This window comes from Oncorhynchus keta, chromosome 11 (assembly GCF_023373465.1).
Source record: "Oncorhynchus keta strain PuntledgeMale-10-30-2019 chromosome 11, Oket_V2, whole genome shotgun sequence".
Lineage (NCBI taxonomy): Eukaryota > Metazoa > Chordata > Actinopteri > Salmoniformes > Salmonidae > Oncorhynchus > Oncorhynchus keta.
This window is the reverse complement of record NC_068431.1, coordinates 51,862,926-51,880,758: the sequence shown is the minus strand read 5'-3', so window position 1 is coordinate 51,880,758 and position 17,833 is coordinate 51,862,926. Positions and strand designations below refer to the sequence as shown.

Sequence of the window (17,833 nt, the reverse complement as noted above, 5' to 3'; positions counted from 1 at the left end):
TGTTCCATGTCCATATTCTTGTTTTTGTCCGCGTGTTTCGTTTCATAATGTCGTCTCAGATTATACTCTTTCAGTACCGCCACACTTTCTCCACACAGAAGACACACAGGTTTTCCAGCTACCTCCGTGAACAAATACTCCGACTCCCACCTTGTTTGAAACCCCGGTTCTCAGTGTCCACCTTCCGTTTTGCCATTTTTGATGGGTATCTGAAAGTTAATTTTACTGTGATGCTGACAACTGCTGTGCCAATAAATATTGAAATGAAGCAGCCTACTGCTCGGTGCGTCACCGTTGCATTGTGGGAAATGTAGTATTGGTGCGTGTAAAAGATCTGCGGGCTGCCGGCTTGCTGCGGTCTGCGGGCCGGTTCTAATAATAAATCAAGATCATCCCAGGGGCCGTAAAAAACCTTCTCGCGGGCCGGATGTGGCCCGCGGGCCTTGACTCTGACATATGTGCTGTAGACCCTCTCAAGCTCTGTCAGTTTGGATGGGGAGTGTTGCTGGACAGCTAATTTCAGGGCTCTCCAGAGATGTTCGATCGGATTCAAGTCTGGGCTCTGGCTAGGCCACTCAAGGACATTCAGAGACTTGTCCCGAAGCCACTCCTGCATTGTCTTGGGGTCGCTGTCCTGTTGGAAGGTGTACCTTCGCCACCAGTCTGAGATTCTGAGCACTCTGGAGCAGGTTTTCATCAAGGATCTCTCTGTACTTTGCTCCGTTCCTCATTCCCTCGATCCTGACAAGTCTCCCAGTCCCTGCCAATGAAGAACTTCCCCACAGCATGATGCTGCAACCACCATGCTTCACCGTAGGGATGGTGCCAGGTTTCCTCCAGACGTGACGCTTGGCATTCAGACGTTCATTCAGAGTTCAATCTTGGTGTCATCAGACCAGAGAATCTTGTTTCTCATGGTCTGAGAGTCTTTTTGGCAAACTCCAAGTGGCTGTAATGTGCCTTTTACTGAGAAGTGGCTTCTGTCTGGCCACTCTGCCATAAAGGCCTGATTGGTGGAGTGCTGCAGAGATGGTTGTGCCTTCGACACAATCCTGTCTTGGAGCTCTACGGGCAATTCCTTCGACCTCATGGCTTGGTTTTTGCTCCGACATTCAATGTCAACTGTGGGACCTTATACAGACAGGCGTGTGCCTTTCCAAATCATGTCCAATCAATTGAATTTACCACAGATGGACTCCAATCAAGTTGTAGAAACATCTCAAGGATGATCAATCAAAACAGGATGCACCTGAGCTCAATTTCGAGTCTCATAGCAAAGGGTCTGAATACTTATGTAAATAAGGTATTTCTGTTTTTATTTTTTATACAGTTGCAAAATGTCTAAAAACTTGTTTTCGCTTTGTCATTATGGGCTATTGTGTGTGGATTGAGGAAATAAAAAAAAAATGTAATCCAATTTAGAATAAGGCTGTAAAGTAACAAAATGTGGAAAAATTCAAGGGGTCTGAATACTTTCCGAATGCACTCTTTATTATGTTGACCACTAACAGGCTTAGCAAAAATAACACTAATAGATGTGCTTATATGCCTATACCTGAGCATTGTCTTCCTCTGAATAGTTTTCAATTGAATAACACTAATTAAAATGATGACTACTTTGTTGAACTGTTTGAGAAAAGTCAAGTTGACTGATAATGTAATAGTAAACCATTTAATATTTGAAATTCCTTCTATCAACCTGGGAGTAGAAGCCACCTTCACGCATCACGCCGACAGAAACAAGCAACTTTCTGGTAAGAAGAGGGGCTTGTCTTATGATTAATACGACTTGGTGTGATCATAACAACATACAGGAACTCAAGTCCTTCTGTTCACCTGACTTCCTGAATTCCTCACAATCAAATGTCAACTGCATTATCTACCAATAGAATTCTCTTCGATTATAATCACAGCCGTATATATTCCCCCCCCAAGCAGACACATCGATGGCCCTGAACAAACTTTATTTGACACTATGTAAACTGGAAACCACATATCCTGAGGCTGCATTCATTGTAGCTGGGGATTTTAACAAGGCTAATCTTAAAGCAAGACTCCCTAAATTCTATCAGCATATCGATTGTGCAACCAGGGCTGGTAAAACCCTGGATCATTGTTATTCTAACTTCCGCAACGCATATAAGGCCCTCCCCCGCCCTCCTTTTGGAAAAGACCACGACTCCATTTAGTTGCTTCCAGCCTATAGACAGAAACTAAAACAGGAAGCTCCCGCACTCAGGTCTGTTCAACGCTGGTCCGACAAATCTGATTCCACGCTTCAAGACTGCTGCGATCACGTGGATTGGGATATGTTCCGCATTGCGTCCAACAACAACATTGATGAATACGCTGATTCGGTGAGCGAGTTTCGTTAGAAAGTATATCGGCGATGTCGTACCCACAGCAACTATTAAAACATTCCCAAACCAGAAACCGTGGATTGATGGCAGCTTTTGCGGGAAACTGAAAGCGCGAACGACTGCTTTTAACTAGGGCAAGGTGACCGGAAACATGACCGAATACAAACAGTGTAGCTATTCCCTCCGCAAGGCAATCAAACAAGCTAAGCGTCAGTATAGAGACAAAGTAGAGTCACAATTCAACGGCTCAGACACAAGAGGTATGTGGCAGGGTCTACAGTCAATCACAGATTACAAAAAGAAAACCAGCCCCGTCGCGGACCAGGATGTCTTGCTCCCAGACAGACTAAATAACTTCTTTACTCGCTTTGAGGACAATACAGTGCCACTGACACGGCCCGCTACCAAAACCTGCGGACTCTCGTTCACTGCAGCCGACATGAGTAAAACATTTAAACGTGTTAACCCTCGCAAGGCTGCCGGCCCAGACAGCATCCCCAGCAACGTCCTCAGAGCAAGCGCAGACCAGCTGGCTGGTGTGTTTACGGACATATTCAATCAATCCTTATCCCAGTCTGCTGTCCCCACATGCTTCAAGAGGGCCACCATTGTTCCTGTTCGCAAGAAAGCTAAGGTAACTGAGCTAAACGACTACCGCCCTGTAGCACTCACTTCCATCATCATGAAGTGCTTAGAGAGACTAGTCAAGGACCATATCCCCTCCACCCTACCTGACACGCTAGACCCACTCCAATTTGCTTACTACCACAATAGGTCCACAGACGATGCAATCGCAACCACACTGCCCTAACCCATCTGGACAAGAGGAATACCTATGTGAGAATGCTGTTCATCGACTACAGCTCAGCATTTAACACCATAGTACCCTCCAAACTCGTTATCAAGCTCGAGACCCTGGGTCTCGCCCCCGCCCTGTGCAACTGGGTACTGGACTTCCTGACGGGCCGCCCCCAGGTGGTGAGGGTAGGTAACAACATCTCCACCCCGCTGATCCTCAACACTGGGGCCCCACAAGGGTGCAATCTGAGCCATATCCTGTACTCCCTGTTCACCCACGACTGCGTGGCCATGCATGCCTCCAACTCAATCATCAAGTTTGCAGACGACACTACAGTGGTAGGCTTGATTACCAACAACGACGAGAAGGCCTACAGGGAGGAGGTGAGGGCCTTCGGAGTGTGGTGTCAGGAAAATAACCTCACACTCAACGTCAACAAAACAAAGGAGATGATCGTGGACTTCAGGAAAAAGCAGAGGGAGCACCCCCCTATCCACATCGACGGGACAGTAGTGGAAAGGGTAGTAAGTTCAGTTCCTCTGCGTACACATCACGGACAAACTGGTACACCCACACAAACAGCGTTGTGAAGAAGGCACATCAGTGCCTCTTAAACCTCCAAACTTTTACAGATGCACAATCGAGAGCATCCGGTCGCCGCCTGGTACGGCAACTGCTCCGCCCACAAATGTAAGGCTCTCCAGAGGGTAGTGAGGTCTGCACAACGCATCACCGGGGGCAAACTACCTGCCCTCCAGGACACCTACACCACCCGATGTCACAGGAAGGCCATAAACATCATCAAGGACAACAACCACCCGAGCCACTGCCTGTTCACCCTGCTATCATCCAGAAGGCGAGGTCAGTACAGGTGCATCAAAGCAGGGACTGAAAAACAACTTCTATCTCAAGGCCATCAGACTGTTAAACAGCTACCACTAACATTGAGTAGCTGCTGCCAACATACTGACTCAACTCCAGCCACTTTAATAATGGAAATAGATGTAAAAAAGTTATCACTTTATTTATTTATTTTAAATTTTACCCCCTTTTCTCCCAAATTTCTTGGTATCCATTTGTTAGTAATTACCATCTTGTCTCATCGCTACAACTCCCGTACGGGCTCGGGAGAGACAAAGGTCGAAAGCCATGCGTCCTCCGAAACACAACCCAAACATGCTTCTTAACACAGTGCGGCTCCAACCCGGAAGCCAGCCGCAACAAGATATCGGAGGAAACACCGTGCACCTGGCCACCTTGGTTAGCGCGCACTGCGCCCGTCCCGCCACAGGAGTCGCTGGTGAGACAAGGATATCCCTACCGGCCAAACCCTCCCTAACCCAGACGAGGCTAGGCCAATTGTGCGTCGGCCGGCTGTGACAGAGCCTGGGCCCGAATCCAGAGTCTCTGGTGGCACAGCTTGCGCTGCAGTGCCCTAGACCACTGCGCCACCCGGAAGGCCTCACTTGTCACTTTAAACAATGCCACTTAATATAATGTTTACATACCCTACATTACTCATCTCATATGTATATACTGTACTCGACACCATCTACTGCATCTTGCCTATGCCGTTCTGTACCATCATTCATTCATATATCTTTATGTAAATATTCTTTATCCCTTTACACTTGTGTGTATAAGGTAGTAGTTGTGGAATTGTTAGGTTAGATTACTCGTTGGTTATTACTGCATTGTCGGAACTAGAAGCACAAGCATTTCGCTACACTCGCATTAACATCTGCTAACCATGTGTATGTGACAAATAACATTTGATTTGATTTCATAGAGTAGGAAACATACCTGGAGGACAGGAGCACTCTTGAATGACCTCCCTGGCAGTGCGAAGTTTGGGCAGTGCTATGGTCAGTCTCTGAAAGGGGACAACAAGAATACACCGTGCATAATGTTTCTTTGAATGTAGGTTAAATGTAAGATGTACAGTGGGGCAAAAAAGTATTTAGTCAGCCACCAATACTTTTTAATATACCCTTTGTTGGCAATGACAGAGGTCAAACGTTTTCTGTAAGTCTTCACAAGGTTTTCACACACTGTTGCTGGTATTTTGGCCCATTCCTCCATGCAGATCTCCTCTAGAGCAGTGATGTTTTGGGGCTGTTGCTGGGCAACACAGACTTTCAACTCCCTCCAAAGATTTTCTATGGGGTTGAGATCTGGAGACTGGCTAGGCCACTCCAAGATCTTGAAATGCTTCTTACGAAGCCACTCCTTCGTTGCCCGGGCGGTGTGTTTGGGATCCTCTCACGATACATGGCCCCATTCATTGTTTCCTTTACACGGATCAGTCGTCCTGGTCCCTTTGCAGAAAAACAGCCCCAAAGCATGATGTTTCCACCCCCATGCTTCACAGTAGGTATGGTGTTCTTTGGATGCAACTTAGCATTCTTTGTCCTCCAAACACGACGAGTTGAGTTTTTACCAAAAAGTTATATTTTGGTTTCATCTGACCATATGACATTCTCCCAATCTTCTTCTGGATCATCCAAATGCTCTCTAGCAAACTTCAGACAGGCCTGGACATGTACTGGCTTAAACAGCGGGACACGTCTGGCACTGCAGGATTTGAGTCCCTGGCGGCGTAGTGTGTTACTGATGGTAGGCTTTGTTACTTTGGTCCCAGCTCTCTGCAGGTCATTCACTAGGTCCCCCGTGTGGTTCTGGGATTTTTGCTCACCGTTCTTGTGATCATTTTGACCCCACAGGGTGAGATCTTGCGTGGAGCACAAGATCGAGGGAGATTATCAGTGGTCTTGTATGTCTTCCATTTCCTAATAATTGCGCCCACAGTTGATTTCTTCAAACCAAGTTGCTTAACTATTGAAGATTTAGTCTTCCCAGCCTGGTGCAGGTCTACAATTTTGTTTCTGGTGTCCTTTGACAGCTCTTTGGTCTTGGCCATAGTGGAGTTTGTAGTGTGACTGTTTGAGGTTGTGGACAGGTGTCTTTTATACTGATAAGTTCAAACAGGTGCCATTAATACAGGTAACGAGTGGAGGACAGAAGAGCCTCTTAAAGAAGTTACAGGTCTGTGAGAGCCAGAAATCTTGCTTGTTTGTAGGTGACCAAATACTTATTTTCCACCATAATTTGCAAATAAATTCATTAGAAATCCTACAATGTGATTTTCTGCATTTTTTTAGCCCGTCTCCAGATCTCAACCCCATAGAACATCTTTGGAGGGAGTTTAAAGCCCGTGTTGCCCAGCAACAGCAACAAAACATCACTGGAATGGGCCAAAATACCAGCAACAGTGTGTGAAAACCTTGTGAAGACTTACAGAAAATGTTTGACCTGTCATTGCCAAAAAAGGGTATATAACAAAGTATTGAGACAAACTTTTGTTATTGACCAAATACTGATTTTCCACCATAATTTGCAAATAAATTCATTACAAATCCCACAATGTGATTTTCTGGATTTTTCTTCCTCATTTTGTCTGTCATAGTTGAAGTGTACCTATGATGAAAATTACAGGCCTCTCATCTTTTTAAGTGGGAGAACTTGCACAATTGGTGGCTGATTAAATACTTTTTTGCCCCACTGTAAGTAGTGGTAGAAATGTGGTAGAGTAGTGGTAGAAATGTGGTAGAGTAGTGGTAGAAATGGGACAACCATTTTTGAATGGATCTCGAATTTGGAGATCAGTCTCAATTAAGGAGTCAAATTAGTTACATAAAGGGCTTTCAGAGCTAATTAGTCCATTTTTAATCATGATTAAGCGAATTGTCTGAAAGCATTCAAAATAAACTGAAAACATACAAATACATAATCTATACAGCTAAAAACAAATCTATATATACAATTAAAAAACTGTGATGTCACAACAAGTTGACTTTGTGGTAAAATAAAGTGTGCATCATCAATTTACCTGATTTTACTTACTGTTACTTTGGACAAAATCAAGAAGTAAATATTCCTGTAATGCTTTTTGTATAAAAAAATCTTAAAATTACAGCTCAATTTGAGCAATTTCTGAATTGGCGTTTAATCGTGATCAATAAGTGCAAATCTTGCAATTAATTTTTTTTTTTTTTTTAACAACCCTAAGTCACTTGATTATGGTGATCAGCTACCACAATGTTGATTTAAAAAAAGGCAACCTTACTGTATTCGAAAATGTGAGAAATCATCCTTCAAAATATTGCATTTGTATCAGTCTGATACGTTTAACTTTATTACAATTTTAAGTCATCCTCACCTCTTGCACAATTTTTTCAATGATATCCTGGAGACCAGGTACTGTTCCATTCTCATCCTGCGCGGATGCATCGGGATGGATCAGGAACATTCTCTCCATCTCCAATGTATGCACTCTGTACTCCAGGTAAGATGTCTTGAAGTTGACCAAAAAACAAAACGCCATAGAACACACCGACAGCATGATACAAAAGACAATTAACAGCCCGACTAAACAATATGAAAAGTTTGATTTGAGGCAGTTGATAGATTCCTTGGCCTTCTTATTCGCTGATTTTGCGTGGGATCCCATCCTGACGTTGGCAGCCAAAAAAAATACTAGAAATCAATTGTAAGCACTTTTCCTGTGTGCAGCATTTCCTGCTAGAAATAATCGATTTTTTAAAATGCCACTTTGTTACAGCATCGGCGCCATCACTAGAATGAACGTTTACATCTGAGTATAGGTGAATGGGGAGGAAAGCTGGACGCAACAGTAGCGTAGGCTGTGTAGTTGCGCTCACGCGCTCTCAGGTCGAATGATTTAGACCAGTAAGACAGAGACAGGGTGCCAAATACCATTCTTAGCACTCCCCTTAGTCCCTTCAATAAAAATAGCCTGCCTGAGAATTCACCTCTAGAATAATGGTGAATGCATGAAAACCCGAATAATGAAACAAATTAAACTCGTATTCAAAACAAAGCAAAGTAATAGCATTTGACATAATTCATTAAATGGTACTGTACTTTGAAAAAATATTGAAATATAAAATGAACCATTAATGGAAAATAATGGGGGTGGATTGAAATGTCACACTCAATGTTATTTATTCAAATGTTGTATCAACAAATTCATTTTAAAACTTATCAAGGAACGTGCACTTGTCTATTTCAAATCCCATCTCTTGCATGTGTGGAACTGGAATCTCATCATGGGATGTTGTATTGCCATCAACTGGATAAATATGACTACTACAAGTAGACCAATAGACTGCATTCTTATCACTCACTGTCTTACTGACCATAGTGCCTTGAAAATTACCAGAAAATATGTCTAGCAATCAATCAACTTTAAAGAGCAATAATATTTTCCCGATGACAATATTCTATGTCAAATCAATTAATCTAAAGTTTAAAAAAAGGGGGTTAGTTCAATGTGAAGGAACACAATTTTGAGAACATAGTAAACAAATTTATTCACAAATCAAAGGGGATCAAGAGGATTCACAAGTTAAATAAATTAAATCTGAAGGAAGCAGGCAGGTAAACTCAATCGGTATGTAAACAAGGGTAATAATCTCATAGATAGCGGACTGATGCAGTCTATAGAAGTCTCCCTTGGAGTAGAGAAATGTAGAGTAGTGAGTGCTGTGGTCTTCAGGGTCACTTTTTCCTCTCCTTCCTCATGGGGTGGAAGAATGGATGCCAGATGGCCTCTTCCAGGGTGAGCCTCCTGGACACGTCATACTCCATCATACTGTGGATCAGGTCAAATAGCTGCTCGTGGTCTGAACTCCTGGAGGACATGTATTGCTAAGGGGACAAGAGAAACGGTACATATTAGAAACAGCATCCAGTTGTTGTACAGTATTTCATGTGTGCAGATCAATTGAGGTTGTTCCAGCGATTGTATTGTGGAATTTCTGATTCACAAAAAGGTGCTTGCTAGTTGCTACTGAATTGATTGATTTTTATAAACTAGTAAAAAACGGTTTTTTTTTATAAAGAACACAGTACATACATTTTATTAAACGTGACAGTGACAGTACAATCAAGTCAGTGACTTACTTCCATTGTGGTCCCTAATGTGCATGGTGTTTATCATACAGGTAACTGTAGTTTGAGTTTTACCTTGAGTGGTTTGCAGTGCTTCCTCACATATCTCCCTGAGGAACTGTGTTCATCCCAGTCCAGCCGGTCATGATGCACATACCGCCGCTTCCTGGGGGACAATTTAAAAACATACATTTACACACTCTTAATTGACAACAACCATTTGTCTATGATCATGTAAATCTTAATCTTGAAATTGAGACTCAGGGTTATCAACCAAAAATCATTAACAAACACTAAACATACTTCGTTTTCTGTAGTAGGTGGACAGGTATGGGCCCCAGAACCCTCTCCATCATGGCCAGGTGTTCTTTGCTGTCATGCGTCTGAAATTAAAGTTAAAGTCCCCCCCAAAATTGAGCCTGGTCCCAGATCTGTTTGTGCTTTTGCCTACTCCATTGTCATGCCAAAACATGGCATGACAATTCCAGGAGATGGTAAGAGTAGAAATAAGGTTGTTACGGTGACTGTGTTACCGCTACAGCAGCAGTCAAAAGTCATGACTGCATTCAAATTCTGTGTGACCGCTGAGTCAAGGTAACGAGGCTTCTCCAAAACTGCGCTATGCCGCCGCTGATGGTAATTAGTAGCTTACCAAACTTGCTAATGGCCTGGTACTCAGCGCTCTATTGTCCCTCTAATCACGCTGACGTCAATGCAAATGCAATCAAAAATCTAATCAAACCCTTCATGAGAGCCCTGGCATTCACAGTTTGAGTGAATTAGGGTTGCCCGTGGTGCAGCCAGAGCCAGCTCCTCATAGCTGGCTGATGCATGGAATGAAATAAGTGTTCCTATAATAAGCCCAAGTTGCGCAACATTTCTATAGGCTATGTAATTGTGAGAAAAGCTGATGGCCTCCATTAAAAAGTGGATCCATCAGCTTTCCATAGGCCAGGCCTACTTTATTTCTTTCTCAATCTTCCTAATATTCAGCACATTGCTTTGCTTTACAACTGGAGTAGCCTACCAGGCTGGCATGAAAATGAACTGCGGGAAAAGAGTCTTCCATTCAATATTTAAGTGCATACGGATGACATGTCCGCCCCGACAGGTGCATGATATTTGCACATTTTCAATTCAAACTAATTTCACACATTATTTAGTACATGTAAAGACAACATTTTATTCAGAAGTCTGAGGGGTGAGAATATTATCCCCTTTGAATGATGCCCCGCGTGTGCAGTCTAAGGCAAGAAGCGGCGCGTACATTTTTTGCACCTTTTTCAAAGCAGTCGCAGTCTAGTTCATAGGTCTAAATGTTTTGATAAGGTTTGTATCACAACTAAAGTGGCCGAATAACTAAACGTGGCCTGTAGACCCCTGGAACAGGGTGGTTCTTATGAGCCCAGTCATGTGCAATCGCATGTGAAAACTTTCCTCGTGCTGCAATATTTTTTGCTCAATTCTTAATATTAAGCACATGAATCTGCTTTACAACTGGTGTAGCCTGCCAGGCATATACTTTTTGAATTTTTTTATTACCGCACATAACCTACATTCGCTATTCCGAGTGCAGGCTAAGGATGACATGTTACATTTTTTGGTGGGCCATTCTAAATCCAAAATACTTCCACACATTAGTAGACTATATGTAAAAGACCGGATTAAATTGAGGATAGTCTGATGGGTGACAATATTATCAAGTGCTCGTCAAATTTCGAATAAGAGACATAGGCCAATTGAGATCGCGTGTGACTATTACTGTAGGTCCTGCCTTGGGCCAATCGGTAATTTTGTAAATGAAGGATCTCTATGGCAATATACATCATTCACACGAGTTTCGTCAAAATCGGGCCAGTGCTGTCAGATATCGCATGTGACTAACGTACGAACGGAGACTGATCCACAGTCCCCTCCCAGAGTTCATCGGGGAGAATTCACTTTGTTAAGTGCTCAACACAGAACAATGTGCACACACCCCCGGAAATCATTTGGGAAAAATAAACATTTATATTTTATTAAGCTGTGTTCAATTATATTATTCTTACTATAAAATAATGGCAGAAGAATTAAGCCAATTTTGTCTGCTATATAAACTAGTGCAGCGCACAGCAATATGGCATAGCCAGACCAGGGCCTAATATAAGGACGACTCAGAATATGCCATTCTACTCTTCTGAAATAGGCTACATTTCTATCAAACCATAATGTTTCTTTAGACCTGCCCAAAATAAATAATGGATTTATTGTGTTGGTGTAGGCTGTATTAAGTGGCATTTATTAGTCTCCACATCAGTAGCTTGAGTGTGGAAGCCCGGAGATGCTAAACATGTTTATGTTAATTAATTGTAATTTACCATCTGACTGGCAGTTATTTGCATGACAGTCACCAGCTGACAATTTCATGACTGCCACAGCCCTAAGCAGAAAGACTGGCACCCAGGCTACAAAAATGGCAGGAAGGCAATTGTATCAATAAAAATATTTTTGCTGAAAGAAACTCCCTCTACTGCTCCTGTACCTACCTGGAACAGTGTTAACCCAAGATAGTACTCTAGGAGAATGCAGCCTAGACTCCACACATCACATGACTGATTCCACCCCAGCTCTGTGAAAACAAACATTACAACAATTTAGACTTGCATTCCTCACTTTCACCAACACATTGGTTTCTCGCCACTTACCAAGGATGACCTCCGGTGCTCTGTAATGGCGGGTGGAGACCACAGAGGTGTGGTGCTCATGGTCAAAGGTGGCGTTACCAAAATCCACCACTTTCACATCTAGGTTCTTCAAAGTTCTCTCATCCCGTTTCTGCATTTGAAAACACAAGACACTTATTACACGCTGTCTGCTGCAGCGGTCCATACTGACTGGAGGGGACTGGGTAGGGGTGTGCCAATCTGGACCTACTGACTGAAGGGACTGGGTAGGGGTGTGCTGATCTGGCCATACTTGTATTTATAAATTGTTAAACCATTGACAGTTGGATTGGATGATACGCATGACTGGAAAAACTGAAGTGTTTTAAAATGCTTAAATAAAGGTTGTCAATATCTAAATAGTCTATGTGTGCTCTCAACTTGCAATGGTCAGTCAACTTACCATTTTGGCATTGTATTCCATGTCATAGTCAGAATTGACAAAGAGAATATTCTCTGGCTTCAGGTCAGTATGGGTCAGTTTATTTCGATGGAGAACTATAAAACAAAAATGAGTGTAGGTGTTAAGATGCCTTCCTTTGTTCCTAAATTCCAATTTACATAAATAAAACTATCCACCATCTGATGGTATAGAGCACACCGTTCTCTAATAATTAGTATTAGGTTATTCAAATTCCACGACACGATGTTCAACTCAATATACAGAAATAGAACTTCCCATTTCCATGTTGCTTTTTCTAAAAACATCAAGCTGTATATTGTATCTATTTACATTTAACCAGAAACGTCCCATTGAGACAGGGAAGGGAGTCTCTTTTACAAGGGAGACCTGGCCAAGAAGGCAGCAGCAGTCATCACAACAAGAGACGATTCGGCCTACAGGGAAAAAAAGGTACACTCGTCCTGAACAGAGTTTTGCACCAGAGTTTTACTCACAGGACACAGCTCTGAAGATCTGGTAGGCCATGTGTCTGATCTGGTCCACAGTGAAAGGCATGAAGCCGTTCTCCTTCAGAAAGTCAAAAGTGCTGAGACCCAGAAGCTCAAACACAATGCAGATGTGGCCATGGTAATCGAACCAGTCCAGCATACGCACACAGCCACTGTATGAGGGCAATAAGAAAACACATTAACACAAATGTTTCCTCTTTTTTTTGGGACACTGAGCAAAGTTTTGGTCTTGTGAGTGGAAACTTGAGCATTGTGAGAATTTTGTGCAACTTTCGGCACACGTTTACAATGTACACAATACCCTTACAGTTTTAGACAGTGGCCAATTTGAGCATAATGTAGGCCTATCAACAAAACCAATGGAGCAAATCCCATAACATTTTCACATGGAAATAGCTTTTGATTTATATGATGTAGCTTACAGTACCCTATATGTGCTGTTCAATGTAGGCCTACATTGCATGAGATTTTTAAAAACGTTTTTACATGAAGGGCATGACATTAATTCATGATTTTTTACTTGGTCTGTAACATCATGGCCCAAATAGGTGACTACATTGCATTGTGTTGTATGATGCAAAAAAAATAAAAACACTACTAAATATAATTAATTACCATACAATGAATTAGACAATTTAGGCTATCCCTCTGCCTGTTGGCTTATTTGCATATTAGAGGCCCGTCAAAAAACAAAACTACCCCTTTAATTAAGACGTAAGCTTTTTTTTTTACCAGACTGGCTTTTCAAAGACTTGAATTGTAGCCTACATATTGCACTCTTGTAGGAAGCAGTAATTCCCCATTGCGGACCTATACTTAATTATAACTGGGCTAATAACTAGCAAAGAATATCAACAAATGTGCACACGCATGGCTATGTGCTCTGATCTGAAAAGCCCATTCACTCACGAGTGATTGAAAGACCACTCAACGGCTACCCCTCTGCCTACAACTAAATGACAAACTCAATCTTGCAAAGTTAGATTTGTTTTGGTTTGTTGCATTGAAAAAAGGGGCTGATATGTTGTTTCAATCACAGAAAAAACAATCTATATAGTGCAAACTAATACGGCGAACTCAGTGAAGTTCAATCTCTTCCGTCGCCTGGCAGTCCTGGAGGAAGTGCGCAGCCACGCGCAGCTTAGAGGGAACATTGATTACCACCTGTTCGTATATCACCTCCAATCAGCTAAGCAGTTGGTCAGAGGTATATAAGAATGTTGTAGGCTAAAATGTGTGTCCCTTAGTCCCGGTTGCTCACAAGGTTCTCTCGTCATCCAGGGAGTTCATCTGTTCCAGCACCTCTACCTCAGACATAGCAGCCTCCCGGTAACGATCAATGTTCTTAATGATCTTCAGTGCCACCCTCGTGTCATCACTACAAAAGCAGAGGTTGACAGAGAGAAGATAATGCCATGAGTGTAAACCCATTTGGTTGGCTTGAACAAGAAATAAAGATGTTACTTACTTCGGGTTGTCGATACATTCCACCACTTTCCCGAAAGCCCCTTCTCCTAAAGTGGATACAATCTCATCTAAAGGGGCAAAGGAGAAGCTGTTAGTCCATCAGAACAGAGTATCTACAACAAGAACAGATAACTAGACTAGCAGCTGTCTACACCACAGCTACTCACTCTGGCTACATAGCATGTGTCACTTCACTCCTATTACTAGGAAACTACTACAATAATAGTTCTCTAGCCTTACTGCTAATAGACGGAGAGGAAAAAAAACTTCCAAATCTCAAAGCTTCACAATATTTCTTAAAATATTCCAATGCCCCGAAGCTATACCCTACCTACACTGACATAATTCAAACATACATCAGACAAAAGGGTTACAGAAAGAAAGGTTGGTGTTCTATACATCTTGCTTTTAGTACGAGTCCATTGTGATAGATCAGGTGACCCTCCTCATCATCCTCAAAACTTCTGGATCTCTTCCTGCGGTGACTCCTCTGGAGAGAGGGGGGGGGGGTTCATGGCCAACAGCATCACCACCATGATCATCATAAACCCGCCAGAACCAGGCCAGAATGCGCCAATCATTCATTCAGCGGGAGGAAGTTGATGAGGGGGAGGATATTCGGCCCATTCAGAAACCCAGGCCAGGCCACGGCAGCAGCAATTTCAAATGCATCCCCGAGAAACGCACAGGTGCCACCATAATGTGTGTTACAGAAGAAAAACATGGCAACATATTTTCAGACATGACTCACAATAGAAGTTCTTTCAATAAATGATAAGAGTAGTTATACAACAGAAGTGCAGCAGAACATCATCCACGGTTCAATGGCTGAATTTTATGGAAGCATCTAATATTTGTGCCGAAATAAATATCTTAATCCAAACTTTCATTCCAATCACTTAAGATTGAAATGATTGTTTTACATTCTTTTTAATAATAAAGCATAGCACTGTTTTGGAATACCAGACAAATTAGTAATAATTATGCAAGTCCAAATAACCCCAATAACAAAATTATCAACCATAGATGATTACTGTTCTACTATGTGATCACCCAATTCAACAGACAGAAAGAGTTAGACAGATGGAGAGTATCATACCGAGTCTGAGCGCCCCTGGCTGTGACGGCGGGAGCGGTGTCGTGTGCGACAGCTCTGGTGGCTACGGCCACTGCGTGCGGAGGATTTGCTGTAGTGGTGCCAGTCTCTGTTCCTCCGCTCCTTACACGTCTCACCCTTGGCCCCATCCCTCTCTTTGTCCCCATGGCTCTCTCGCTCCACACTGGGCTCCTGGGCTCTGCGCTCCAGCTTCTTAGAGTCAAGGTGACACCTGTAGTCAAGGTAGACTACAGTTAAAACAACCTCAACCAGGAAACTAAAAGTTAATATTCATTATCAAGTGGGAGACATTGCTTAATCACAGCAATCTTTTGATGGTTTGTATGATCCTACACATGCACTGCAAGTGAAATTCTGACTGATCATCTTCATTGGCTCGACAAACGGCCACTTGCTAAGCATGAGAATAAGGGACGAATACAGAATACAACAGGGTTGTTGATAAGGTAATCTCAGGCATGAGGTATTATTCATCAGCCCTTGCAGCAGGGGTGTTATGTCTTGGCCGGTCAGGCGCCAGTAGGCAGCATCAGCCAAGTGTCTAAAGACCTCCTTCCCCTCTCCGCCGACACCTATATTATAGATCGGACTGCACAGTCATGCCTTTCCAACCTCTCACACACATTCCACATATATGCCTGGAATGGAGGTCATTCCCTCACCTGACAATGTTATAGTAGTAAATCCCACCTCTCAGCAAGAACACCAAGGATTTATTGGTCAATACTGTGTTTAGGATTGCTGTGGAACCTGCAAACTTGTACTTACATACTTGTTCAATGCAATCGTAAATAGACAAAAGTATATATACATTTTTAGGCCTATATAAATTGTAAATAGAACAACATGTCAGTTAATGTCCAGAAATACTATCCCTGTGATTGATTGTAATAACTGTTTACAGTTAATAGTCAGTGGTGTTTACATTTGAATTCACCTTGCCATAATAAAAATGTTACATGTTCTGATAGAGGTTTTATGACAGCATCTTCAAGAATGTTGGCTGAACATTTTCAACAATGCTGACCATAAATAGAATCAATGACATTCATTATTCATCTTAGCTTGAATAGTTGATGGCACATGAGCAGAGTGCCTTATTTACCTTTCGTATGTTTTGTCGTGGTGGTACCGCCTCGGTCTCTTTTCCCGGTCACTGCTATGGGAACTTCGCCTCTGCCGTTTGCGAATGTCCTGCTTCTCCTCATAGCTATACTCCTCAACCCAGCCATCAGGGTGTCGCATGCGCTTGGAACGCCGCATCTGCCAAACAAGGAAAGGCAGTGAGTCTATGCAATAAAAATTAAGAGTTCTTAGAAAGCCTATCCTCATGCATTCCTGTATATCTTGGTTGTAAAATCCATACCAGCTGCAATGAAAGGAACGCGCTGCCCCTGGCATGGCTCTGGTGAAAAGCTAGCCTGACTGTCTGCTTGTCACGTCTCATATCAGATGTGACTGGACTGTGGACATACTTCATTTCCGACTTCAGAACCAAATGTATTAATACAACTGAAGTAGGCTAACCCATGATTGGCTGATATACAGGAAATATGCTAGCTGGTATGTGTGATGCTGTTTAAATCGCTTAACGTCTACACATAAAACGTTAGCTGTGACATATCAGTAACGTAACTCGTTAACAGTGGCGGCAGGGTAGCCTAGTGGTTAGAGCGTTGGACTAGTAACGCTAGCTAAGTGTTAACTAGCTATGTCAACAAACCAACAAATCACTCCTGCGTTAACGTTAGCACACAACAAGTAGCTAACTAACGTTAGACAACTGTTTATCGTTAAGTTTCGATATGCCAATATCAGAGTTATCTTCAGGCAAGCTGAAAATAACACGAAATAAGCTAACATGCTGCAACTTCGACAGTTCTCGGAGCGAAGAGCATTGGCTAACGTTGATTGCTCGGTAGCTAACATTAGCTTTAACGACAAGATGGTTTATTGCGCTTTTAAGTTTAATGTAATGAGCTTATATTTCGCTGTTAAACATAAAGATACCCTCACCTCAAACAACTGGTAGTCAAGTTCTGTAATAAGACCCTGTACTTTCCAGCCAAGCTAAGGGAACGATATTTCAAGTACGGTTGCAAATTATGTCACGACCACTGACTGATAAGTACTCAAAATACTCAACAAAAATGGCGACCATGTGGTTTGGAACAAAGCACTCTGACGTCAGCGGGATGATGGGAAATGTAGTTCATAACGCTCACTCAACCCAGGTTTACTCAATATCCACGTTGCCAAAATGTTTGACACTGACATATCCTTATTTCCAGAGTAAATATAAAACTAGTCTCTCACCTCAACTTAAAGGATACATACAATATTGTATCCAGTTAAACCTGACCGGACAAAACGTATAAAAGGTTACATGCATTGCCCTCTCTCAAAATGAGTAGGCCTGAGGAATTTGAAAGAATCAAAAGATGTGTCCTTCCATAAGGAACATTCAGAAAATGTTGTTGGGGTGTATACAATGGTAACATGA

At 42.5% G+C, this 17,833-nt stretch overlaps 2 protein-coding genes across 4 annotated transcripts in view; both read right to left on the bottom strand.

The window, feature by feature from the left end:
- LOC127906236 (collagen alpha-1(XXIII) chain-like) overlaps window positions 1–7,917 on the bottom strand; it is a 103,570-nt gene extending 95,653 nt beyond the window's left edge. Inside the window, exons 1-2 of the mRNA XM_052457538.1 lie at window positions 7,379–7,917; window positions 4,963–5,032 (exon numbers count right to left, since the gene is read on the bottom strand). Coding sequence (XP_052313498.1) covers window positions 4,963–5,032; window positions 7,379–7,669 — 361 coding nt within the window. The 5' untranslated portion in view covers window positions 7,670–7,917. The remainder of the gene's footprint in view (window positions 1–4,962; window positions 5,033–7,378) is intronic.
- Window positions 7,918–8,167: 250 nt separating this feature from the next.
- clk4b (CDC-like kinase 4b) lies at window positions 8,168–17,489 on the bottom strand. 3 transcript variants are annotated; one of them, XM_035781252.2, is made up of 13 exons: window positions 17,347–17,489; window positions 16,436–16,593; window positions 15,313–15,541; window positions 14,613–14,703; window positions 14,215–14,281; window positions 14,008–14,124; window positions 12,732–12,898; window positions 12,238–12,332; window positions 11,817–11,946; window positions 11,658–11,740; window positions 9,436–9,515; window positions 9,208–9,298; window positions 8,168–8,889 (listed from the first exon to the last, which is right to left on the bottom strand). In XM_035781252.2, exons 2-13 carry the CDS (start codon window positions 16,591–16,593, stop codon window positions 8,740–8,742), a joined length of 1,458 nt encoding a protein of 485 aa, XP_035637145.1. In that variant the 5' UTR covers window positions 17,347–17,489; the 3' UTR covers window positions 8,168–8,739. The 3 variants fall into 3 exon arrangements, with proteins under 3 accessions (XP_035637145.1, XP_035637144.1, XP_035637146.1); XM_035781251.2 differs by lacking the exon at window positions 17,347–17,489 and adding an exon at window positions 16,697–16,828; XM_035781253.2 differs by lacking the exons at window positions 14,613–14,703; window positions 16,436–16,593; window positions 17,347–17,489 and having other exon boundaries at window positions 15,313–15,460.
- Between the last annotated feature and the right edge of the window lie 344 nt (window positions 17,490–17,833).